Consider the following 23,772-nt stretch of genomic DNA (forward strand, 5'->3'; position numbering starts at 1 on the left):
GTCTATGTAAGTACTTTTTTATGAAAATTATGCTTACATTCATATAGTAACATTCATTTTAAAAATGAAATATATTGTATAGATTCTTATTTTAAATTAAAGCTATAAAATATAAATGTTTTTTAAATTATTCTTAATGACAACATGGTGAAAAATATTTCTAAGAGAAGAACAATCATGGCCTTGTGTATGGAAAAAAGATTTATGAGTTCATTTCCTCTTTCCTAATTGTTTTCAACTTTAGACATGTTTAACATTTAACTGTCGGTAACACAAACAGAACTGTATGATTGTTTAAAAATTGAAATACTACTGAATAAATTTAAAGATTTTTTGTAGTTTCTCAAGTTTTATTTAATTGTTGTAAACTTTTAGAAGTCAGGTTTAAAAATGTTTAATGTTAAATATACAAAAAAATATCATAAATAAATAGATAAAGCTAAAAAATCGTCTCGAAATCATGATTTAAATTTAAAATACACATAATAAAAATTATGATTTAAAAGTCTTTTATGGTCTGTTTAAAGTTAAAAATCTATCACATTATATTAATATAAAATTTAGTAAATCCAAAACGAATATACTGAAATGCTTAAGTTCCCATTAAATCAAATGAAGTGTTAACATTTTAATAAAAATATTAAAATAGTATTCTTAGTTTTAATTATTTTTGTATTATGTTATATTTGTAAGAATATATTTACTAAATATTTTTTTATAATTAAAGAAATAATTTTTGAAGTCAGATTTTTGAATTCAGCACTTTGTACCTTTATACATGTGTCCTTATTACATGATTTCATAAATTCTTTTATTGTGTTTAAAAAATGGATCAACAGAATTATTTTCGACTTTAAATGTAATATTATTTTTACTTTCTCTTTTACACAATAATTTATAACATTTAACATATATTTGAATACATTTAAAAACTTAATTACTAGGGAAATTATGTCACTGACATTATTTGTGTTAAACATGTAGTATTGTTGTAATCTAAAACTATATTATATTTAATAACAATGATTAACGAATAATGATTTTAAAATATTTTTAAAACTTGAAAAAGTTTGATTTTATATGAATTTATTTAATTAAAATATTTATGAACATTTTTAAAAATAGTTTATAATACGTATATCAATGGTTATATTATTTGTTTTTTAAATTTAGACACTAAGAAAAGTATATTGGTAAAATAAGTTGTAAAAATTGTTTTTTTATTTCTGTGATAATATTTTATATTTTGTAATCTCTATTGAATTATATTCTTATATTGGTACTTTTATGAAGTAATTTTTGTAATTTCAAAAACGATTTTACAGTACGTTGAGAAAATTTTCGTCTACTAATGGTGGAAAACATTGAAGTTATCTCAGCAAATTTTGTTTTAACAAAGTTCCACTCGGATTAATTTTTCATATGAATTGACTTGTTATTGCTTTCCAATTATATAATAATTAATAAATAATAAAACAATATATTGATATTCTGTGGTGAGACAACCGTAAAAAGGCAAGTGTTCAACACCCGGTGTCTATACCCTGCATGTTTCTTTATTTTTGCAGTCATTAATTATTTTTATACTCATCAATCATTATTTATTTATTCATTTTAATTTTATAAAAACACTTTAGATACATTTAATAAAAAAAATAGATAGAAACTTATAATTATCTGGAAATGATGATCTTTACCTACAAATATAATTTCCTCCAGTACAAAAATAAAATATTTCCATCTTCTAAATACTATATGTATGGTTATGGTATGACTTGTCATTTTATAGATGTTCTTGTTATAATCAAAAAAAAAAAAAAAAAAAATCAGACAATACACAAAATAATAGTTTTGCGTGTAAAACGAAACGTGGTTTATTGTTTACGATCGGTTTCAGTGGTATATTTTATAATTGCAAATTATTGTTATCACGATGACAACTGTATTTTCTATTGGTATTTAACTTAACTAGACCTATCTCAGTTTTGATATCGATTTCTATGTATTTATAATATATATATATATCATTGTTTCAGGTGAAATGTGCATGTGAAAATGCAAATAATGACATGTGAATTAGAATAGCAGGAGCTGATTTAAATATGATTTTCAATATACTCATGTTATTGGTATGGCATACTGAGTTTTATTTCATACTTAATACTTAAGTTATTCACATTTTTTTTTTTTTTGCGAATTGTATGAAATATAGTTAATACTGGTAATAACTATAACTAATAACAATATATATCATACTCGAACGCATGTATTATAATTATATTTTTTAAACTATCTAACAGTTCTAACACTATATAGTTTATGACGAGCATTAGATACTTCGAATGTGTATATACGAATAATACAGACATATTTCATGTTTTTTATATTATATTATATATATAAAAAAAAAAATTAAAAAATGTATTTAATATTTTTTTATGTGTAATAATCCAAATCTCGGAACGTATTTAGGTTCACTCCTGAAATTAATTTATTCCAAAGTATACAATATTAATATTATTTGCCATTTGAAAGAACGTTGTGCGTGTAGATTTTCGAGTGATATATGTATTTTAATTTGCTGGCGTCGTTAAGTCAATGAACATAATAATCAAAAGTGATTAAAACGGCGTTGTTAGGAAGACTGAATGAATTTTATAAGAGAAATTTTATTGTGTAAAATTGGTAGTGATACCGTATCAATAAAGCGAAAATGACAGGTGAGGAAACTTGTATTACACATGCTAGCTAGTTTTATATAATTATAATATTATAGTGCGTATTGAATGTTGTAGGACGTAGGTGCTTTCTGTATATTATCATGTTTATATTCAATCATTTCAATCATTAAATGTGAATTGTGAACTCGTATGTGATTTATTGTTACTCGATTATATCACAATAATAGTAATATATATTATTTTTATATTATACTCACAAGGTGTCTAGGTATCAATAGAATGTCCTATGTAAGTGAAAACTCTGTGGCAAAAATAATGTCTGTTGCGTTATCGAAAACGCAGTGTTTTGACAAAAAAATGTTCTAGTAATTTATCGAATTTCAAAAAAATTTGCTTGTTTCCACGCGTAAGTTGATTAGTCTGTTTACCATAATATACACGACGCGACGTACGGTATAACATTTTTCGACGGACGTTGGGAAAATGCGCATAAAATAAAAAATATGTAAATCGACATAACAACTTATTATCCTAAGTACAATAATAATTATTAATCGAATAAAATGCGACTATTTTTGGATATTTAAATGTTGAAATTCAACGAAAAACTTTCGTTGTGCAATTTGTGTGGTTTCCGGCCATTTCTGAAACTTGAAAAATGAAGTTTGACACTGTCGTGACGGCATTTAAAATTCACAGCCTAATAGCTGCGTAGTTGTAACGGGGAAAAAATAAAATCGTTGGCCGGAGATTTTGTTTTTTCATAACGTATTGACGTGCTACAGTGGATGTATCCTACTGAAGGTAGGCAATGTGTATTATTATTTGACTGCAGTGTAAGATTGTTTTTACTGGTGATTTTGACTGATGTCGTTCATGCGTGCGCTTCGAGAGCTTTACAGATGCTTTTTCGTAAATAATAAATGAATAAACGAAACGACACTGTAGGACGTAAATCCCTAAAACGACGGCTTTTTAATTGTGGTAAAATCCGTCGAATCCCTCAGGCGCTGGACACACAATATTGCGGTCGTCACTTAACCGCGTGGTGGTCGGCTGTGCTTGTAGTACGACCAGAAAGCGGAAATTATTTGCTTTCCGAGAGACAACCAGCAATAAGTCATAATACTGTGGTATTATGACTTATTGCTGGTTGTGATATGTATATAATATAGAGGAACGAAAACCGGCTGTGAATTGTAAACGTTTATTTATTATACGCGTTGAGAGTTTATTCGTTACGGGTCGACCGAGCACAGCTTGACGTATAAGTAAAGAAACCACTTCGATGGAATATAGCTCTTATTTTTTACCCCGCTAACAAATAAAACCGGCTGGTGTTCTATCTAAAAGGCTTGCTATTATTGTCGTTCATACTCAAAAGTAATATTATTCACATAATCATATGTAATATATCATAACGTTCAGTGGCATATTTATGATTTTTTTGGAATGCGCAAGGTTTTAGCAAGTACCGATGTAACAATGAAAATCGGTATGATAATATAATAAAAAAAATAACTTATTTTTTATTTATCTGGGAAAATAAACCGTTGTTTACTTCTCTTGTCTCACGTTTAAGAATAATATAAAATAATTTAAAATTTTTAATAACTTTAACATTTCTCCTAAAGTAAGAAACAAGTGCTTCGAGTCTACGACAGTTTGTTTTTTTTTTCACGAAATCTGGTGTATAATAATTAAAAATGTGATTTCAGTGTAACACGACCGGTTTCTTATTAAATAATAATTATTATTAATTTGAATTTAATATAATAATAATTATAACGGTGAACTCTTGCATAACATATTATTTTAACAAGTAATAACATTCAGGGTATTATATTATGTGTTATTACGTAAACGCGTGTAAAGACCGTTAATGTTTAAAATAATTTTAATGTTAATGATTTGCTCGCTCGTCTTGTTACATTTACGATGCATATCTATATTTTATCGTTTTTCGCATTCAGATTTGTCCAGTGCATCGCTGTGGGTTTGTCGAGAGAAACGAATAATCGAAATCTTTCGACGAGCGTCGTGTATATGATGATAGAATTATCATTAATATAATTAGTTATTACGTATTCAGTAGCAGGAAGTCGCACAACGTAAAAAGTCAAATACCTAATATTATTTTTTTAATGCCGGTTTGCGCTCATGTCGAGTTTACATAACTCTAGAAACCAGAACATATCAAATTCGAATACATACATAAATATACATAAATATTATGTACATACGTGTCGTATAACATACTGTTATGGTCAAACAGTGGGCTTGTTGCATATTCAATGTTTTATTATTATTCACTCGGCGAAAAATGGACTTTAACCGTAAAGTGAAAAATTAGAAATAATGTTATACAGTAGTACAGTAGGAATTCGTAATAATGCTGCACGCATTAGGTTACCATTCGAGTTTCACTGGAAAAATATTCGTTTAAATTTCTGTCCACCTTAAAAACTGCCTAATCACCTTATGGGTGATTTTAATTGTACACTATTATAATATGGCGTGGACCCAATAACTGTTACAATATTTACAAAGAAGTAGGTAGGTACCTATTACACGGATGAACATATTTTTAACTGTATTAGTTTGCACATTTTTATATGAAACATAATATAGTTACATTAGTTAAGTCAAATTATGTATAGTTATCGCACCTTTATTATAATCCATTTACCTTATCATTCTTGACTCTACTCATTTTAATATTTTATACATATTTAATATTTATTCATTAATCGTTATTACATATTATGAAATGTGTAAATGTAATAATAGTAATAATAAAAAAAAATACATAACAACAAATTTTCGTATACCTACACTGTATTTGTTTTTAGTTTTAAGTACACCGGATGTAGTTATTAATAATAATATGTTAATTTGTAATAAGAATTATTATAACTGAAATTGTTCTTGGTTATTTTAATTCAGTTAGAGATTAATTGTTAATTATTTATACGTTATTTTAATACGCTTACAGGTATTTAATACGTATAGAATTGGAGTGTACATCGTAAAAATATAGTTTAGAAATGTTATTTTAATGACTGAAAAAATATAAAAGAGCGAAATAAAGAAACAAAAAATCATATGATATACAAAAATGTTGATCTATCATGTAGGTAGAATACAATAAAAAAAATAAGCCAATTGTTTATTAAATTAATTTTGGACGTCAGCGTACGTCATTTCGCGGATTTAAATACACGTTTATGAAGATAAATATTATTGTTTAATGTAGTATACAATACCTAATGTATTTCTCGTTATTTAGGAAATTAATTAAAATACTATTTTAGACTTTATAGTTATCGTTTACGTACCGATATCATTGTATATATGCGCGTATACAGGTATACTAATAAATAACGAAGAAAATCAATTCACATAATATAATAATGATAAATCATAAATGCATATTTTTTGTTCGGAAATGTTGAGTGTCATTGGCCTGGACAAATCATAAAACGGACATGTAAATTACGCTCGCTTTCCGTACACTTTCCTTGACATTGTTTGCGTATACGTGTCACGTTCACGATACATTATGCATTTAGTTATAAAGGAGTATGTTATTTATCTGTAATGCAGTAATAAGTTACACCCAATAGTAAGTTGATTAAGCATGAAAACAAATGAAAATGCATCTAATCGCGTGTGGATATTGTATGAAGTCACATTTTCTCAACGGTAAACTAGAGAAAGTATTTCAAAAAATTGTTCATCATTTTAAATTCTTTTAAAAACAGTTAAAGTCTTGGGATTACTTTAACACTTCCTATAATAGTAATTACTTTTCAATGTTCACCTGCGCAATACGTGTACAAAAGTTATAAATATCCCTTACCCCTTATAATAGATCAGTATTATTTGTTTCGAGTTTTAATAAAAAACATTATCAGCATATAAAACTAAAACAATATTATACTTAAGGCATAAATGTTATTAATACAAATTTTAAATTGTATGCTTTTTAGTTTTCAATTCGTTTATGATCGAAATTTTGTAACTTCGCCTGGAAGTCAGATTAGTGTAAAATGGAGATCATTTACGAAATCATATACACGCCGGTATTGACTTGGCAAATAAAGAGTATATTAATATGGGAAACTTAAAGTGGTAGCTACATAACGGTATATGTTTAATTTCAACGAATATGATGTACACTTATCCGTGTTGAGATCGTACGTATATTATAGTAGTCGAACATCAGACAATGACGATTTCGATGGATTTTTTTGAAATGCGTCGTTTGTATTGTCATCAAAGTTGAAATTGTATAAGATTATGTAGATTAATCGCATGGGAGGTTGGATGGTAGACGATTATTCTTCGGCATTATCGTTTGTCTGACGAAGGGAATTGAAACATTGCGATATCGGTATACGTTTATTTTTCTACGGAACCGATGTGCTTTTTTGAATTAAATTAAAATTTTTACTATCATAACGCAATAAAAGAATACTATTAAATGGCATTGTACAAGCCAAAGTCGTTTACGTATCCGAGTTGTGCTTGCTTGCTATAATACGTAATTCACCCCTTATAGCGGCTAAACAATATGGCATATTACCGCGATGTAGTCGTAACTCGCAAGTCGTACCAATTGATACTTCTGCGAAGCGTAGATTGACCTAACTTGATGGGATACGATCCCAGAGAATCCGACCTCAATCAACTTATGGGGTGACCAGCGGTGGTCAGATAAATTAGACTAGTACGGCTTTGACCGATGCTCGACTCGGTCCGTTCGTTGTTGGTGATTCCAACTGCTTGGTGTCTAATTTAATAAAATTAAACATATCAACGCATGAGTTTACCAACTTGATTAACTTTTTTACATACTTTACTTATAAAAAAAATGTATGCACGTTGAACCGATTCATAATTTTCATTGATGCAAATATACTCATACAATATAACTGTGCCATGTGAGTACAATTGCGATAATAATATTATAATAAGTAGGTAGATATACCAAAGTTTAATATAATATTCTCAATAAAGAAATGAAACAATATCAGTTTTTAATAAAATATAAATGGTGGTTTGCTTGTGATTTATACAATATTTGGATATTTCATCAGATGTTATACCTAATTAATAAAATCATGTTAAATCAACGATAAAAAAATTGCACAAAAACACTGAATATGATATATTCAGTTTGGGATTAATATTATCCATTATTGGTAAATATGAATTCCTCAAATAATGATTTTTATTAATTATTAGTATAAACGTAATTTGCCAATGTTCAGAATAATATGGAGTGTTGTTTGTTAAAGCTGGTCTACCTATCAGTATGAAAAAACACAATATGACGTGTTGTTTAAAAGTTCAACACTTGAATACATTAACTGTGTTTTAACACACATTTTGATTAGGTATTATATTATAATACAATAATATCAACAATACATAATACTATCATAGAATAATATCAATCGATTGATTTATTTCAATAATATACAATAATTTATTTTAAAATGTTATAAGTAGTAACTAAAACAAAGTAATACTAATGTCTAACTGTGAGAAATAATTTATATTAATATTTTAATGATAATATAATGACATATATTTCTTTTTAGGAATCGAAACTATAAAAGCATCCTTTGTGTATTTGATTACAATAACTTCTGAAAAGTTATAGGGTCTGTGTATAATTGTAAGTATTTCTGTAATTGAAAATACACTATTCCATATACTATCCGCGCACAAGGTTTTCATAATTTTGCATAACAAAGATCTAAGAATAGATATTATTTAACATAACACTTAAAAAAAATAATTTAGTGTTATATTGTGTACAAACCCATTTTATTCATGGAATCTGTAGTAGATAAAAATAACTAAGCGTTGAAAGTTGATACAATACGAATGAGCTATAATAAATGGTACACATTATTTTATATGATTTGTAAATTGATAACGTCATTGAAAAATTTAATATAATGTCTTCATTTTTTTCATTTTTTTAACAGTTTAAATTAAGAAAAAGTTGTTTGAGAAGCTTTTATATTATCATCATAAGTGAATGTTTAAAGTTCAACTGTTTTTCTTCATAAGAAATAAAAAAAAAACAAAGTTTATTTTTAAATACTTTTAAGTGGTAGTTTTTTTTACTCATAAAATTGTTGAAAAATAGATGAACTTAGTTTCTTAATTAGTTAAAAAAAAAAATGATTTAATAATAAATTATTTCTTAGATATGAATTAAATTTTAAGTGATATATTCGTATCTATATAATCTATATCTTTATAAATGATTATTAGTAATTAAAATTGTTTATAAAAATTAATTACGCGGTGTTTGATATTGATAATAATTAATTTTGCATTTATTTAAGTAATATTAAAAGACAATTTTATTTCTGGTTAAATAGTTTTTGTACAATATACTGTGTAAACTTAATACTAAATAGTAATGCATAAACGCTTTATTTAAATATATATAATTATTTTAAATCGTGGTTATAGAACAATATTATATTATTAATACAACAATAAAATTAATTACTATAGAAAGTAAGATTTAAATAATATATAAACACAGATATTGGATTATTATTAAATATGTGAAATTGAATAAAAATGTTTGTTTTAGAAACCGAAGATCATTGATTTGTTTTTATTGAGACCTGTTGGGCTCATTGCCTGATAGGAATACTAATGAGTGATAATTCAGTCAAAACTGTTTTCTTTAATTTAAAATGAAAAATTTTCACATATCTGAACCTTGGTCACGAACGCAAAACGTCGATTTAGATTTGTAAAGCGTTTTGGTGAAAGTAAAAACGTGCTACACATATATAGTATATCAGATGGTCGTTTTATAAAGTGTAAATATGCCAAAAGCAAACACTACTGAAATAAATTTGCATCGCCATACATTATTGGACACCAAGTACATTTGAATTATATCGTTCTTAGTTTCCTTAAGAAATTTTCAAGACGCATTCAATAGTTTTTTTTTTATACATATAACTGAAAAAAATTATAAAATTACAATTTTAAGTAAGTATATCTATTTAAACTTAAATTAGGCAATAATCATAGTTGTGTAGAATAATAATTATTTGAAATAGGTTTTATTATTTTGTAGTTAATATTGTAATCATATGCAACGCGATTTATGTAGATGACGATAAAATGCAATAATATTGTACTCGTATTTAAATTGTTCTGTTTATAGTATACTTAAAATTTGAGTGGTAAAATCAATAAAAATTAAAAACCTACATATTTTAAATCTCAATAAATAAAAAGTAACGCTACTTACGCGGGGAAATGAAAAATAGACCTAGAAGCAAAAAAAGCAACACGCCCATCCGCGCATCACTCGTGTTCCGATAATATCTGAAAACGATGTTAAATAATTGATTAAAATAAAATATTATCACACCTGGCAAGCATTGTGAAACCTACAATTTACCCAACTCCGTGAGATGAAGCAAAATATATCACTTTGGTCACATTCGGCGGACATGTCGAGAAAAATTGAGATAGTGATAAACAGACTTCGCATTGTCCATTCTCAAACATCCCACAGCTTTCTAATGAACAAAGAAGACCCGCCTAGCTGTCCTTTATGCGGAGTACAACTAAGTATCAACATATACTAACGGAATGCCTTGCGTACGAAGAATTCAGAGAAAAAGCCAATCATTCAGAGCATATCTCTACATCCCTAAGCAATTCCCAAGACGAAACACATTCAATAGTCGATTTCTTCAAAATTAATAAATAAGTAAATAAATAAAAAATACTGTATCATAAGCCCCAACGACCTTTGCTGCCGAGGGTTACTTATAATAATAAATAATAATAATAGTGTTGGTATTAAAATCATATTTAACATCGCATAAATCGCATAGATGTATGTGTATAATCATAGAGAAATCAATGTATATATGTTATATATTTGTATATAAGTTAGGTCATAACCAGTGCGGAAGTATACATAGCTTTGTAATGCTTAATATCGCATTAGTGGTATTGAAATGAAAAACTATATTGTATAGAATTGTGTTCATTTAAAAAAGTAGGTATATAGTGTGTTACGACGTTACACGAGTAGTTGATAGAGATTTTTTAATTTCCACGTGAATATAATAATGTTTAGAAGTTTCGATTAGCTAACGATTGAATTGAATTCCACGTTTAGACTATCGGGAAATCTCAATTCACTTTAAAATAGTGGTGGATGAGAATACACCCGTTTAAGACCTATTTAATCGGCCGTCAACGACAATATTGCGCTTATACATAATTAACAACTACGGTGTATCACATATAGGTATTTATATCATTGATTATACTTACCTGGTGTATGTACCTGTAACCAATAATATTAATACAATATTCGTACATTTCGTTCGAGACTTCGAGTACCTACCACAATATACAGCGTTGTACCGAACAAAACGATTACCCGCCAGCGAGTTTCATGAACGTTGTTGATCGATAAAATAAATAATGATGTATTATGTTACAATTTAATTCATACAATATACACTGCGATAGTATAGAGACTGCAACAATGCCACGTTATATTACAACAGTGCGTTATAATACGCAGCATATTAATACATAACATTATAATACGTTACATGGACGAAAATCAAAATAGTACGTATTCTCCGTTAGCGCTAACGTGCGCCACACAGAATATAATGGTAAAATGTCGCACCCGCTGCACTCATTTACAACATAATAATTATATGTGTCGTTGTCATAATAGTCGTCGAAATGTCGACACAGATAAGTCCGTTGATTGAGTACGCCCATGGTATTGGCCCGTCGAACTATTTTATACCTGTCCAATAAAACAGGCAAATAGTGTGGGCTGAAATATACCTCTCTATACCTGATTGTCTGGGTTGTAATGGGTAGGTACAGTGTCGATATGACGTATGGACTCGGTGCAATATTTCGATTACATTTTTTTGATTTAGGATTTTATTCTTGCCTCGTTCACGCTCAAATTACGCCGCTACGACGACAACTATATTTATCTACTCAGAGATTCACCAAGCGCGCTCACTCCTAATCAATTAATTATACGTAATTTATTCAAATCGTGACTTTTTCATTTTTTTATTATACTATAGTAGTTACAGACTGCGTTTCCTATTACTCAGATTTGTTAAGTCATTTAAACATTGACGATAAAAACTTTTTTTTTCTTTTCAAACGAGAATCACCTTTTTTATTACGCGCATTATTACATTTAAAAAAAATACAATAAAATAAAGTCGTTTTTAATTGAAAAAATATGGTATCGTTACAGGAAGCAGACGCTCCTTAAATAGCTTTAAAGTTTTTAAAAATATATTCTGATAGAATGTTCAAAAATTCCAAAAGTCAAAATTTGAATAAACGTATTATTATGGCAAAAAATGTGGTAAGCACACATTTTTTAATTTAAATATTAGTTGAATCATAATTTTGCAATATTATGTTTAGAACATCAAACTATAAAATATTTTGAATATTTTACTTTTAATGGCTTCAACATAATAACCATCCTAACAAGTATCCAATTATAATATACGAATCCGTAATAAACTATATAATATATTAATATTATATAATCATATACAAATATTTTTATATAAAATTTATTTTTTCTAGATCTATTCGATACAACTCGCATCTTAAGGAAAATGGTACTGTCACATATTTTAACTTAGTTATTAGTCATACTCAAATTAAAAATAAATAAAGAAATAATCAATACTTCAAATCAGACTCAAATAATTTACTATAACGTTACTATTACTAATTAAGTAAATATTTATTTATTTTTAGAGTAATATCAATGGACATTTTCTCCCAAATGCCCATGTCATTTTTTTCCTCTTATCAAATTTACTTATTGTATTATTTAATATATATTTAAATAAAATCTATTTCAATTGTATATATATATATATATATATCTACAAAAAAAATTGCACATTTTATATTATCCGTGTTTTACTAATTTTGCCAAAATATTATAACTAGTTATGGTCTTACTAATGGTAGGTACAGATGTTATAATTACACGCCTGGTAATATTTCTCAACGTTTAAGTCGCTTCGTTATTATTTTAATAAGTTAATTGGTCTGAGATATATTTTTGTATTGTCATAGGTGTAGATATCTGAGTATGGTATATATTATGTGTTTTATTTTAAAATTAGAAAATGCCATTGCTAAAATATGAACATTTTTTTAAAAAAAAAACTAATCATATATAATAAAATATTCAGTGATTCACCAAGCACGATCATTATTATTTTCTTTAATAATAAAATTATAATTTTAAACATTATCAAGAAAGTATTAGGGACAGTATTTTTAAATACTTTGATTTTTTTTATCTTAGACTTCTTTTTTTTTCAAACAATAATCAAACTTTTGGGGCGTGAGCACATTTATGAAATCATCCAGTTTACTTTATAACGAGTTACTCTGTATAGAAATGCTTAGTTTTATTCAATATAGTAATTAATAAATTGTAATTTAATTTTATCACCAAGTAGGTGTAAAACGGTACTTATTGTACGTATTCATGTAATTGTATACAATTTATAATCAACATAATGCTGTCCCACACATTTATTGTAAATTATAATTATAATATTTTTACCCTGTAATTTTAACGATACTCGACAACTATAATTATAATAGTCTTGCTGGAGCGTTATAATAGTTTTCTCTTATTTCGTCTATATAATTATAGTTTAAATAATACACTTAAATATTTAAGTCTGAACGTGTTAATTATATTGAAAGGATTTCAACTATTGTTTTTAAGTATGGAATTTTTTTTCTTACTCTACTTAACAACTCATGAAAAGTAGTACAATTGTTACGTAATTTTCATAAGTACTTAATTTATACATGTATTTTTGTACCAGTCATCTTATCCTTTATCATCTTTACACATTAACGTAACTAATAATTTCATCTTATTAATTTCGTGTAGCAAGAATTTATTTTATTTTTTCGTTTTGTAATGATATTAGTTCAAATGATGAAATAATAATATTTACGGCAAGGATAATTACAATTTTTTAACGAATATATGTATTTAATATTTATATTATACTTTGTCATTACTCATTAATAATTTAATTCATACTTTATTACAGAATCAATTTAAAAAACAAAGAATAATCATATTACTTAATATTATATTGGTGTTAGATAATATTATTATAAATTATAATATACCTACTAACTTGTTAATTTATTAATAAATTATTGTAGTTGTTAACCTAACATTGTATTAATTGGTATTAATACCTAAGCCTATACTATAATGATATCTAATAATGTACTGCCTATCGAAAAGTATAATATAAATGTGAATTTTCTACTATGTTTCAAGGTTCCAACTGAGTTTAAGAATACATATTTTAATTTAAATATTATAATATTATGACTGGATTTATTATTCTATTTATTAATTATTTAAACAAAATAAAAGTGATTACCTAAAAGTATATATATTATGTATAATAGTTAAACATATTAAAGACATTTTTTTATTTAACATATATTCACGCGTAATATTCTTACGATATGATATATAATTTGATTTTTTAAGTGAATGTATATTTTTGCTAAATTTAAAGTTTTGAATATTTTCTTTTAAACTCAAGCTATTATTAATGAATACTACTTTATGTAATATAATTAAAAACAATAATGCATACTTTAATGTTCTGAATATATCTAAATTAAAACCGGAAAATAAATGTGGGAAATAAAGATTTACGCAAAAAGTTTGTAGACTGTTGCGTGCGTCTAAGTTGATGTACGGAAGAAAGTGAAAATGTCGGATTACATTGTTCATAAAATAATTTTGTAATGATTTAAACGATTAGACTCATGTGAATTTATGTTTCAGGAAAGTGGTTCATTTTTTTTTTTAGTATACGGAAAGTGGCTTTATTTTATAGCTGTCGGTGTGTTTTAATTTGAAAGCAAACGGTTTTATACTCTTAAGGTACTCTTTTATTATAATTTCTTTTGAATACAAAATTATCTTTCTAATTATTTGTAAAATATATCAGTTGTGAATATCAGATAAAAATAATTTACGACTAAATCGTGAATTTGGAACTTTCGAATGTATCTACGTAGGTAAACATGTTCTTTATTCACATACGACTCATTCTTTCAATATTTAAGTATCAAAATAATAAAGTTTAAATAAAAAAATAAATACTTTACTCTTATCTAATATTCAAGTTTGTTTATAATTACAATGCCTTACAGTAATTATGGTACACAAAATGTCAACCAGCTAAACATAATACTTTATTACAAACAACTATTTTAAGATTTTAGATTTATATTATTTTTTTGTCTAATGATAAGCATTATATATTTTTTTAAGTATTCAATATTTAAATTCTTAATTTATAATTGATCGTAAAATTTTAAATTTGTTTTATTATTTTAATCATGAAACATTTAGTATTTACCTAATATACAAACGTGTAGAAAAAATGTATTTCAATTACATATTTCTGTTAAGAATGCTATTCAGAGTATTATATGCTACTTAACTTAAGTAATCCATTGAATCAAACGAGAAATTATTTAAAGTTAATAATCAAATCATAATACTAATATTTATTTTAATTTTTAATTTTTTAATATTCATTTAAATTTAAAATACTTTTATAACACAGTATCGAATTCACAAATATATGTAATAATATTTTAAATTAAGCTATTATAAAATTCATTAATAATATTTTCTATGTTTTATCTACTTCATAATAAATAGCCACGTAGGGAATTCATGACTATGATCCGTGACCCTAAGAGCAATATACCAAATAATTTCAATTTGAATCCTGTATCGTTAAGTGAATTTAAGAGCTTATAACTATTTTTATAGTAAATAATTGATAGCACTGCTTGTAAAAACCGAACAAATTCTTTGAATATTAATAACAAAATATACAATACAATGGTAGATTTTTCATTTTTATTCCCTTACAACAATTTACTTTATTGGCTTAGAGTTTTTAAACGTTTTTCTTATAATAGATAAACTATTTATGTATATAATATAATGGTATTGTTGCGTACCGTGACTTCAGTGCAGTAATAAAAGTTCAAACTAAATACGTATAAGTTGGGAATAACCATAAATTAGTGTAAGTCTAGATATCTTCAATATACTATTCCGCATGAAACTATAAAAGTGACTTAGAATACATCAATCTATTATACAATAACGATATATTCTATTAATCCACTATTATTTTAGGATTGATTTTTCAAGGTCTTAAGGACGAATTTGGCATTCTCAATACATATTATTACATGTAATAAAACGAGATCGCATCACGTTATCGGTATTTAACTATCGTACTGTGTATTCCGTTCCGAAATCAACCGACAAAATAAGCATACTAATTATAAAAAAGTATTGTATTTCTAGACATACCTACTTTGTTTCACATCCTAATATTATGTCATATCAGCTATATTATACGGTACATACAATATACAAATATACGAACATATTAGATTCGACTAATTCGGAAATCGTTCATGGACTCTATGAAAATGCCGGTTTCAGTGTGATAGAATTGAATTGTATATTTAATTTTTTTTTTTTTAATAACATTTAGTAAAAAGTTATTTCTGTTTATTCGTTAATATTTTTCAAGAACATAACGTATTTGCATATTAAATAATACGGATTAAATGTTCTTTATAGGTACTATATAAATTATAATATTATCTTGTTAGCTTTTTGAATTTAAAAAAGTATCTTATAGAAATGTACAGCCATAAGAAATAACTTAATGGATCGATGATGCATTTTTTTTATTTCTAATCCATAATCTATTATATTCACATTGTGTTATAACAAAATAAAATATTTATCTATAAAAAAAAAATAGTTACTATATAGGTACTTTTTTAAATGTTATTATGTATTACATTTTAAAAATTTTAATATTTTATAATTTTGGTTTACACTTTTTAATAATTTTTTCTGGTACCAAAAAATAAGTAATTCCATAATTAATTTACTTCAATATTAATAACGTGAAAGTTGTATTAAATTTATTTTTAACCGACTAATTAGATAAATTAAATAACTACTATGTGCAAAAACCCATATAATTGGACAAACACAAACGATATCCGGGTACAAATTGTATTGTAAAGTTACACGTGGGAAAACTGTTCATAATGAGTTAACAAAAATTACACAATTAAAAAATATATTTAATTTTTTTTATTAGCAGAAATGTAAAACAAACGTTCTTTGGCGAGAACAGCCGGTTTTCATATAACTTCTAGATAACAATACTAAATTAATAAAATCCCATACTTTTATAAACTTTAATATTAAAACAATTCGTGATTTTACGCATTTTACGTAGTCAGATTATTTGAACTCAGTTATCAAGTAAAATTAACATATTGTAATATGTATAATGTATATTGTGTAATATAGGGAATATAAACTACTATATATTCGGTTAGCAAATAATATTGCCTAAATGCCCAAAATGCAGTCCAAATTCCATTCAATATTGGTTCTCGATAACTGACAACTGATTACAACAAATTAAATACCTATGTCGTACTTGGACATATTTAAATTTGAATAACATATTATTATAATCACTAATATTACTGAATATTATTTACATCCAAAGTATAAAAATAAATTGCATAATTATATGCATAGTAAAAAATGAATTTGAATAAGTATTCATATTATTGAATTATTTAAAATTTGGTTTAAAAGTTAAAACGAAAATTGAGTTTAAATGTATGTAAATTATTAAACGACACTTTTAACTTCAGAATAACTTTTAAAAACAATTTTAAAAAAACATCATGTCTAGAGTCTACGGTGATTGTTTTTATTCTGTTACTGAATCAGTTGTTAACATTTTCGTCACCTGACTTAAAACGATGTAAAATAATGAAAAAAACTGTCTTACGAAAATACGAAATTATGCAGGTCATCCCTTGGGATACAGTCATACTCTACACGAACTCAATTGTTTTTACTGGTGAAAAGTACATTTATATATGTCGTTGCATTTTATACCTACTTGCAAGATAACACAATTTGAATTATTCCAATTTGAAAAATAAAATAAATACGACTTCTTATATTATTTACTAATATTATTATTGAGCTCAATAAAGTGCCGTATATTTTCTTTTTGTTTTTAACAATTTACATTCCACTTATATTACAAACTGTGATCATATAAATATTAAATAATATCATAAACCTATAAACGATTATAATATAATATAATATAAATCAAATATAGGACATATCTCATCGCATACGTCTAACTTGAAATTTTCCAGTCTAAACGAGTACCAATCATTTTTTTCTAACACATAATAATTAATAATCATTGAAAAGATAATTTATAATAAATTTTAAATTTAAACTATACAAGTTTTTCTTCTTTTGTAGCGTACATAATAAGTAGATAATTCAAAAATGTCAAATCAATGATTTTGTCCCTCGAATACTCGAATAACTATTTTACATACATTCATATTGTTTATTTCGTTTATAAAATACCCACGTAAAAATATATCTCATTCGGTCATATTGACGAAGTAAAAAAAAACCTGTGATTTACAGAGATTCTGTTACGTTCATTTTGATGCACAGAAAATAATTGCATTCAGGAAACGAGTCAAAGTTGAGCTCGATTATATTATATTATATTATAGTGCATAAATGTTTTTTTTTTTTTTTAAATATTTTAAATTCAATATTCTAAAAAAAAACCAAGGTTTTTTTTAAATTTATTGAATATTATATTTTAGTGCATTTGAATTTTCAATTTGCATAACTACATATTGTTAATTACTATCCATCAAGCATCAAATAAAATGGATAAAATATATGAATACTCCTTAAAAATTAAAGAATGCAGCACAACTAGCATAATATCTAATTTATTATCAAAATATATGATTATTTATAACGATTAAATGATTATTAATACTTTTAAATAAGTATTAAAAACGAATATGCCCGTGGTTTGCTAAGTATTGTCTATGAGTAAAGATCGTATTAAAAATAATAATATTGTTGCATGAAAATCATAATTTATCGACCATATTATTATATTTTAGGTAGCTGTGTTTTTGCTACGTAGGAAACGTGACTCGTAATTATTCACTTAAACGATGTTTAAAGGAAACTTATTATACACGTACATGTGTAATTTCGATTACAAAATGGTTACAATTTTTAAGTCATACGATTCTATGGTATATCGATTTGGCCATTAGTTTTTGTCTTTTGTTCTAAGACCATAATTTTTGACCATCCGAAATTCACCCCGTACTATTTTAATAAAGGATTAACACAATTTATATAAATATATTCTATATTTGTGTATGTGCATCGACCTTTTCGTAAACAAATACAATTAGTATTTTACCTACCTGCTGCACTAATTCACATGATAACCAATTAGTAAAGTAAAAAATACAAATTCAAAAAGATTCTAAAACAAAAAAAAAAACAAAAAAAAAGAAAAGAAATTTACCCGACAGTAATTAATTCATTTTTTTAAACATTTTTATTCAGCTATTGTTTAAAAAAACACAATACATGTCCACACTGCATATGTGTATACATTAAATATTACCGTTTTTCATGATTGTAAAACGCTGATAAATCAACAGTTCATCAGTTCATCACGTCTCAGGGTTGTGTGATGTATACATACTATCCTTAGCTATACATTAAATACGTTTTAATAACATTTGCAGATTTGAAAAAGTTGAAAATATTGTGATGGCAACAATCAATCATATATATTTTTTTTAAGTGTGTTGGTATTATACACAACAAAAAAATAAAACTAAATAATGTGATCATATCGATGAAAATTCACTAACCGTTTTTTTTTTTAAATAGCATTTAATTATTTAAACATTTTTAATATTAAATAAGCTCCAAGTTTACATACATTTGATAGTTAAAAATTGAACAAAGTATAACATTAAACTACTTTTAGTTATTATAATAATATAAAAAGGAATGATGAACAAATAATTAATGTAGTGTAAATGATTTAAACCAATATTACTATACGAATTGCTTAGTTGTGAATATAATACGTATAAAACAAAATATGTCAAATTCGTTGTTTGAGTTACATATTTTTTTTTATATAATATATCGAAATATGCGATAAATATAATAAATTATCATAAAATGCCTTGATTTGATGGTTTATACGAAATGATTAAAAGATTGAATTGAATTTCAAAAATTGTTTACTTTTTTAATGAAATAATTATTTGCTGTTTTCTACTAATTTTGTATTTTATAAAAAAATAATTTTAAATACACATAAAATATTAGACTTTATTTTTTACTACATAAACGTTGTTATATGTATTATTTTATTATATTACATCATTTTTATATGGAATATAAAATAAATATTTTACAAATATCACTTATATAGTTTAAAATTAAAATTAATACATTGTTTTTTATATAAAATTATACTTATGAATTGAATTTTTTTTTAAACAAGCCATTTATATCAAAACTAATTACACGTGAGCACTGTTATTAACAACTTTTAAAATCACTTAACATTTTTTTGGTTATTTTATTTTATGCAGAATAAAGCATATCATATAAAATTCCTTTCAAATATATCGTAAAATTATTGTAGCAGATACAATGTCAGAAAAAAATAAGTCATAATATAATAATATGTACATTCTACCTATATGTATCTATTTTAAAGAAAGTTTTGGTAAATACGAAAAAATGTTTATAGATATATATAAAAGAGTACACAGCTAAAATACGTTGTATAACGTTACTATTTTTGTTATTATTTGATGATTATTTCACTGTAAATAATGTTGATATTTATAAAACCTGAATTTTTATACTGTTATGTACATCAATATACACTTTACGAACATCAGTTACAAAGAGCCATTACACATTTTGCTTATCGTTCAGCATATATTTTTTACTCCAAAAGGTAAAACATAATAATAACTTACGTCCGTCAGCAGTTCTTTCAATCTGGTCAACCGGTCTTCGTTTCCCCGGGTGGGTAGGTATCTCGCCTCTGCCACCATGCACGGGGCGACGACCACAGCGGCCACGAATCCGACGAGAAATAACACGGAAAATTTACTTGCCATCGTCTAGAAGAAGAAAAAAAAAATAACAATATTTAATAATTATTTTTTATTTTTATTTTTTTTTTTTTGTTGTTTATTAACAAGTGCACAGGATTGGAAAGAATTATAGGTCGTAAACGCAAGAGAGTTATGCGGCTCGAGGATACGATGGACTAGCTGTGATGGTTTGCGCGGTCATCATAATATTAAACAATAATCACACCACTGCAAAGTATTATTAAATCATTACACGATTTCCGATAGCCTACCTTTATATAGCAACGAGAGAAAACCAAATCGTAAATATATGTATATATATATATATATTTGTCGTCGGCTATATTAATATTATTGTCTTCTATAGGTACAACCACGAGCGCCGACTGACCGTGCGATCGGAAGAGTTCGAGTCGCGAGCTTCGGGTGCAGATTTTTATAGTGACGGCCGCCGTGTGCTCCACGGGGTTGCGAGTGGGTGTACGATGAGGTCTGCGATGAATGAACGGTGCTCCGATGTCACGTGCTTTAACGGCCAATGCGGGCCGTGAGTCATACCCCGTAAGCGCCACACCCCCACGACGGGTCGTATGCGACCAGCGCCGGCCAAACCGTATCGCCACCGCCGTTATGTATGTATGTATGTATATTAAATTTATATATAAATATATATATGTGTGTGTGTGTGTGTGTGTGTATAATATGGCGTGTGTATTGTACAGTCGACTTATTATGTTATATATATGTATTATAATGTATATATATATTGTATAAGTCGTGCAAACGCTCCCAATTTGCCCACTGATACTGTTTTCTCGTTTTTATCGCGTCTCGTAAGTCGATAAAATATGTGGCGGCGTTGTTATTCTGGTGTGCCCTACAACCCCTACCCACGACTCCACACACACGTATTTTGATTGTCTCCGCCTCGAAAAGACGTTCATTCATGGTCCGAAACGAGTCCGCCACACGCGAAATAATACTCTGTCGTACGATATTGATATTATTATTATTATTATTATTACTACTACTACTATTATTATTATTATTATTATATGTGTTGTAGATCTGCTGCGCTTTGTCGTCCTCGTCGTTTCCGTTAAACATCGACAGATCGTTTCTATAACATGTGATATAATGGAAACCAACCCCACTGACATATTAAACAACATCGCAGTTGAGAAATATTGAGTAGGCATTATATTCCGTATGGGCTGTATACAAACATTAATAATATTTCACGCGACAAAAATACAAAATATTTGTATTTATTTATTTTTTTGATAATATTATATCACACGAAGTTCATCATAAATCACTTTCAAAACAATGTCTTGAATTATGTGCTTAGGTATTTGTAGTTTTGTTTCTACATTACGTATAGTATTATACTTACTGGTATTTTTTTTTTTTTATCTTTGTGTGAATATAAATACGCACAGCGTAAATGTAAAAAAAAAATATCATGTGAATTATGCATACAAAACATGCTATACTTATACAATCTAAGCATTTAAAATTCTAAACATAATATTATGTGTGTCACGATAATTCAGAATAGTCGTATTTTAAATAAATCTAAGAAATTATGTCAGATATAAAAAATGCAGAACATTATAAGATAAACATTTATTTTTAAAGAACTATAATATGTATTGAGCTTCCTCGTAAGTCGCAGTTTCAAAACATAGAACGACTTAGCTGTGATCAGTATTTAAAAAGTAAGCTGTATTGAATACATATGCTTCTTTATAAATTTAATTATTTAAGTTTTGAAAAATATCATTGTTGTGGTACAAAATTACTGTATACATTTTTTTATTATTGATACGATAGTCAATAAGTAATCATGTTAAGATTTAATTTGCTTAGGACTGCATTGATTAAAAACAAATTCAGACCACGATGATCATTGTAAGTAATTTAATATATATTTCAAGTCTTTGAAGTATCAAATAGCTAATGGATTTTTGTACTCGAATTGTTTGCAAATAATGATATTATAAAGTCGTTTGCTCATTATTTTGATACATACAGTTTATTTTAATACGATAATATATTTTATGAATTGTATTTTATAATATAATATAGTAAATGCGCTAATGATTGTTCATGCGGTATCAGTCGATTGTACAATATTGAGCAATGAGCAGTACATCGTGACTACGAGAATTGTAAGTTCAAACGAAAAGTTTTAATTTACAATTAGATACTTATTTCTAAATATTTTAATTTAAAAAATAATCTTTATATTCAATGATAAAATTATTTATAGTAAAAATAATTATTAATATTTTATCAATTTTTTTTTTTTTTTTAGGGGTGGTCGCGTACCCAATAAACAGTGAATTTGTGCGTTGATTTTACAAAAAGGTTTATAAACGCTGGATTATATTATGAATTATATTTTTGCGCTGCAATTTTAAGTAAATTTGGATTTTAATATTTAATATCTCAATATAATATGTTGAATAAAAACAGTATCCATTTGGTAAAAGCGGTCAAAATAACGTAATAAATAGTTGATACTTCAAAAATCGTAAAACTGCATCCAATCAAACAACAAACCAATAACAAGACAACAAGAAATTTGTTCGTATGTAAATATCAGATATATTGAGGGTTATATATTTTTTGTATTATAGCCTATAATATTGCCATTAAATTTACAGATATCAAACTTTCGCGTCAACATTATGAATTTGAGAAAAATAACTTTCATTACAAAAATCTAAAAATGCATTTAATAATTTGATCAAATTCTAATTTTGTAACACAAGTACAAAAAAATACATATATGTACATCTATGTAAATAGTTATGAATATGTGTGTTGAGCGTATTTGTAGTCATATAAGTGATATGAGTCATAGAAATGTGTATTGTGTGTCACA

At 26.1% G+C, this 23,772-nt stretch overlaps 1 protein-coding gene across 1 annotated transcript in view; it reads right to left on the reverse strand.

Moving 5' to 3' along the window:
* LOC113549263 overlaps positions 1–21,364 on the reverse strand; it is a 32,105-nt gene extending 10,741 nt beyond the window's left edge. Inside the window, exons 1-2 of the mRNA XM_026950474.1 lie at positions 21,152–21,364; positions 20,760–20,906 (exon numbers count right to left, since the gene is read on the reverse strand). Coding sequence (XP_026806275.1) covers positions 20,760–20,903 — 144 coding nt within the window. The 5' untranslated portion in view covers positions 20,904–20,906; positions 21,152–21,364. The remainder of the gene's footprint in view (positions 1–20,759; positions 20,907–21,151) is intronic.
* Between the last annotated feature and the right edge of the window lie 2,408 nt (positions 21,365–23,772).

This window comes from Rhopalosiphum maidis, chromosome 4, assembly GCF_003676215.2.
Source record: "Rhopalosiphum maidis isolate BTI-1 chromosome 4, ASM367621v3, whole genome shotgun sequence".
In the NCBI taxonomy this organism is placed as follows: Eukaryota; Metazoa; Arthropoda; class Insecta; order Hemiptera; family Aphididae; genus Rhopalosiphum; species Rhopalosiphum maidis.